Source organism: Geospiza fortis, unplaced genomic scaffold (assembly GCF_000277835.1).
Source record: "Geospiza fortis unplaced genomic scaffold, GeoFor_1.0 scaffold546, whole genome shotgun sequence".
Taxonomy (NCBI): Eukaryota; Metazoa; Chordata; class Aves; order Passeriformes; family Thraupidae; genus Geospiza; species Geospiza fortis.
In genome coordinates, this window is record NW_005054612.1 from 201,372 (window position 1) to 206,269 (window position 4,898).

The following is a 4,898-nucleotide window of genomic DNA, read 5'->3' on the forward strand; positions in this document are numbered from 1 at the left end:
GTCCTTGCCCGCGCACCGGGCAGCGCCGCCCCCGCCGCCCTTGGCCCGTCGTGCCCCTCCGGCCGGAGGGACCCCCGGCCCCGCTGGGTGCCGGGCTGGACACCGCTGCCCACCCGGTGCCCGGAGATCCCCCGCCCATGGAGTCTGAGATGCTGCAGTCGCCTCTGCTGGGGCTCGGGGAGGAGGATGAGTCCGACCTGACGGACTGGAACTTGCCCCTGGCCTTCATGAAGAAAAGGCACTGCGAGAAGATCGAAGGCTCCAAGTCTTTGGCTCAGAGCTGGAGGATGAAGGACCGGGTAATGCTCCAGGGCACCGTGGGGTTTGCAGAGGAGCACTCGGGGGACAGGTGGAGCAGGAGTCAGAGCTCAGAGGGTGCTGAGCTGGTCCAGGTGAAAGGCTGGCTGTGGATCCCGTGGTTTGTGTCCCGGTGGTGAGGGGTTAGGGCAGCAAACCTGCAGCTGGCCCAGAGGCACTGGTGCGATGCTCCTGGCGCCGGGCTCTTGGAGCAGCTCCTTCACTTGGGCTCTTTAAATGCAGCCTGGTGTGTTCTGGGCAAGGCAGTGGAGTGCCCGAGCTCAGGAGGAGCTGCAGGTGCAGGAATTGCAGCTGTCTGGGGGTGCAGCTGCACTGGAGCTGCGTGGGTTTGCTGTGCCAGCAGTGCTGTGTGCAGGGGACACTGAGGCTGTCCTGGGTACAAACAGGCTGTGGGGTTCTGGAGGCAGGACACAGTTCTCACATGGAGCTCTGGGTGTGTTACAGGAACTCCTGGGGTACAAACAGGCTGTGGGGTTCTGGAGGCAGGACACAGTTCTCACATGGAGCTCTGGGTGTGTTACAGGAGCTCCTGGGGTGTCTGGGGACCTGTTGTGTGTCACTGACAGTGCTGGGGGTGACACAGACACGTCCCAGCTGGGAGTCTGGGATCCTCTGCTGCCTCTGTGGGACACCCTCAATGGCTCAGTAAAGAGCAAAGCAAGCACCTAAGAAATGTCCTGGACATCATCTGCACTCCTGTTCTCAGAAGCTGCTTTAGGTTCCACCCTTGTTGGCTCTCCCAGTTCTTGTACCCATAACTTTGTGTTTGTAGGTGTTCGTGGGCTTTTCTGGTGGCCAGATTTCTGTTATGCTTATGATCCTCTTGTAAAGGATGGAATAACTCACTGAAACTGCAGTTTCTGTGCCCAGGCTGTCCCAGAGTCTCAGTGTTCCCAGAGTGGTGACTGCATTGCTCAGAAGTTCTGAACCATGATCTGAAGGTGGGACTTGGCAGCTTGCTGCTGGCTGGGGCTGAGGCTTTGGGTGTGATGTGAAGGCAGCACAGACACCACGCTGGGTGCTCTGCTCCAAAGGGTTCTGGCACACAGGAGACTTTCTCCACTAGACTGTGGAGGTGTGATGAGCTTGCTGGTCTATTTTAGGAGCCTTCCTGGGAGGCTTCCTGTTCCTCCATCCCCGATCTGCAGAGTTGCCTGTTTCTAATTCAGGAATGACTTTGCCCTGCTTGTGCTGATCAATAGGTTGTGCAGCAGCAGCAGCAGCCCAGATCAGGGGGTGCTCAGGGGTTCTCTGTGGCTGCTGTGAAATGTTTCAGGTGCCTGCTACCATCAGTGGCCATCCCAGCCCAGCTCCTGCTGCCTGGCTCCGTGCAGCTGCAGTTCCCTCCCCTGGGACTCTGTGCCATAAAGTCGTGGCTGTTGCTGCTGCTGCTCTCTGGGGACCAGCTCAGTGGGGCTGGGCCCTGGCTCACTCTCCAAGAAGCTGAATCTGACTCTTGTGAAAGAAGAAAATAGAAGCAATTCTCAAATTTTCAGTTTAGTCCTTTTTTCTCTGCCAGCTGGAGGTAACTTCAAACACCAGTACACCAAATAACTTCACACCAGGGCAGTGGTGCAGCTCAGGCATGGTTTATGTCTGGATCAGGGATCCTTTGGACAAACTTGCTGTTGTGTTTAATTACTTTTTGTTTAAGAACAGGTGCCTAGGAAGATACCAAAAGCAGGTAAAGACACCTGAGAGAGGAAGAGCAGCTGATTTGAGAATGCTCAACCTCATTGCTTTTAGATCTCAGCAGCTGTTTGTCATGTCTTGTATTTTGTTCCCCTTTTCAGCTGTCACTGGCTGTCACCTGAGTGGTTAATGTGAGGTGACAAAGCCTCAGCTGGGGAGGGAAGGGGATGAGGATGGGGTTTGGAATGCTGCAGGGGTGATGTCTGGGGTGAATATTTCCACCCAGTGAGCTCGAGTTTGGCTAACCCTGCAAAACAGTTCACAGAATCTGGTCAGGTCTGACCTCGTGTCCATGTGCAGGAGGTGGAGGGAGGGCAGCCACTCCTGCTGCTGTTTTCCCATGGCCCAGCTGGCTGGGACAGGTCTGTCCAGGGAATGGAGCACCTGCAGAAAACCCCAGGAGCTTGGGCTTTGTGGGGTTTTCCTGTGAGCAGTGGTGCTGTGAGGGCAGCCTGTGCCATCAGGGTGAAACTGATGGGCTCTAGATTTCCCCCCTTTTTGTTCCTGAACTGCTTTGTTTTGCTGGCTGGCATTATAAAATAATTACTTCCACTTTTAGCTGTCTTCAGGAAGTTTCTTCTCTTCCTCTTCCCTCTCCTTCCAGCACTGTCCCCAGTGGCCTGCAGCCCTGTCAGTGCCCACAGCCCCTGGTGTCCCTCTGTCCTTCCAGCCCAGCCCATGGCTCAGCCCCTTCCTTCCCTGCAGGCCCAGGGGGAGCCTCTGTCCCCATCCCCAATTCCTGCAGCTCCTTTTGTCTCTTGGCTGCCTTTCCCACAAGGCAGGGCTGATGGAGCTGTGCTCCTCTCGCTGGGCTGCTGCTGCTGCTGCAGGGGATGTGCCTCTGCCTGTGAGCTGAGTGTGGGAAACATTCCAGAACCTTCCATGTGGTCCATGAACTCCTCACAGCCCAGGCTGGGAGCATTCCCTGCCATTAAACACCCCAGCTTGTCCCTGGGTGAAGAGGTGCTCAAAGGTGAGCCCAGACAAGGCTCTGCAGTCCCAGGGCAGGTAAAGCTGTGGCATTTCCCCTGTGAATTCCCATTTTCCCCCTGTGAATTCCCATTTCCCTCTGTGAATTCCCATTTTCCCCCTGTGAATTCCCATTTTCCCCCTGTGAATTCCCATTTTCCTCTGTGAATTCCCATTTCCCTCTGTGAATTCCCATTTTCCCTGTGAATTCCCATTTCCCCTGTGAATTCCCGTTTCCCCTGTGAATTCCCATTTTCCCCCTGTGAATTCCCATTTCCCCCTGTGAATTCCCATTTCCCCTGTGAATTCCCATTTCCCCCTGTGAGTCATGGAAGCCCCAAGCAGTGGCAGATTTTGCCTTATTCATCGAGGAGTCATGGGGAGTGAGCAGAGCTCTACTACAGTTAGAGGAAGTGATTCAGATTTGGGAGTGGAATGACTCCTCTTTTCATCTTGCTTTGTTGCTCTAAAAACCCCGGAGTTTATGTGAAGTTGAAGGTTCTTTAGAAGGCAGAGCTGTGATAAGGGGAGAATCAAATCAGCAGAGTAATGAGTGGTAAATGTAGAGAAAATAAGTGAGAATTCACTGGTGTCCCCCGCCCCTTCCTCCATGAGGGCTGCTCTGAAAACATTTAATCCTTCCTCTCCCCCTTCCCTGGACTGCATATGCCATCAAAGTGACACTGCTTTGATCTATTATTTATTTAAAGAATATTTTTAACACAAGAGGGTTGGAATTATGTTTTGTGTATTGAATTAAATCTCCCAGCCTCTGTAGCAACCAAAGCACATAACTTGATTTAAAGAAAAAGACTCCAAGTACACCAGGTTTTACTGACAAGTTGCTATTAAATTGAGAATATTTAAATTAAGATTTGCTGTATTTATATTGATTTCTAAGATAAGCAGGGAGCAACAAAGCTGATTGTAATAGTTTCACCTCAACATTTTTTTTTCCTGCTGCCTCATAACTTGCTGAGTGAGAATTAAATCCCGTTTTTATGAGAAGAGGAATCCACTATTAGGTTTCTCTGGAAATGCAGATTTAAGCAGGACTGCATACAGATGTGCTTGATCCAGATGAGCAGAGTTTACCTGGTGTCACAGGGCACCAGGGAGGTGCCAGCCCCAGGGCTGGTGGCTTTCTGGGGAGCTGGGCTGTCTCACAGCTGCTGCTCAGTGGCTCAGGGCTGTGCTCACCTTCTCCCCTGGCCTGGCCAGAGGGGTCACTGATCCCTCTGGGGCTGGAGCTTTGCTGCCCCTGCCAGATCTGATCAACCCCTGGGTCCTTTTGGTGTTTGTCTTGTTCCTCTGCTCCTCTCTGGCCTCTTTCAGTGGATTAACTGATGAGTTACCCAAGGCCAGGTTTGTGTTGGTGGCATCTTTCAGTGCCAGGTTTGTGTTGGGGGATCTTTCAGTGCCAGGTTTGTGTTAGTGGGGTCTGAGGGGTTCCTTCTGCTCTCCTTGTCCCACAGGCTGTGCCAGCAGCACCCTCACCAGTGCTTTTATCTCTGTGTTTGCATTTATTGACCCATCCTTGCTCAACTGGGACAGGGTGACCTCCAGCTCTTGTTGGGCAGGGATGGAGCAGAGGGTAATTAGTGTAATTAGTGCAGTGCTGTGCAGAGGGCAGAGCAGGGGCAGTGCCAGGGGAGGAGGCTGTGGGAGCAGCCAGGGGTGGGTCAGGCCAGCACTCTGCAGGTGTGGATGGAGCCCTGGGCTGGTGCTCTGGCTTTCCTGCAGCAGGAGCTCAGGCTGCTGCCAGCTTTGTGCCCTGTCCTGTCCATGCACAGCCAGCTCTGTGCCCTGTCCTGTCCATGCACAGCCAGCTCTGTGCCCTCCTGCCCTGGCACAGCCAGCTCTGTGCCCTGTCCTGTCCCTGGCACAGCCAGCTCTGTGCCCTCTTCTGTCCATGCACC

The 4,898-nt window shown here is 53.8% G+C and overlaps 1 protein-coding gene across 2 annotated transcripts in view; it reads left to right on the plus strand.

The window, feature by feature from the left end:
• The first annotated feature begins 24 nt into the window (after positions 1 to 24).
• RPTOR (regulatory associated protein of MTOR complex 1) overlaps positions 25 to 4,898 on the plus strand; it is a 105,682-nt gene continuing 100,808 nt past the window's right edge. The window contains exon 1 of one of the 2 annotated variants that reach the window (XM_031064651.1): positions 25 to 299. In XM_031064651.1, the coding sequence (XP_030920511.1) occupies positions 138 to 299 (162 nt within the window). In that variant the 5' untranslated portion in view covers positions 25 to 137. The remainder of the gene's footprint in view (positions 300 to 4,898) is intronic. The other variant, XM_031064652.1, reaches the window with a different exon arrangement.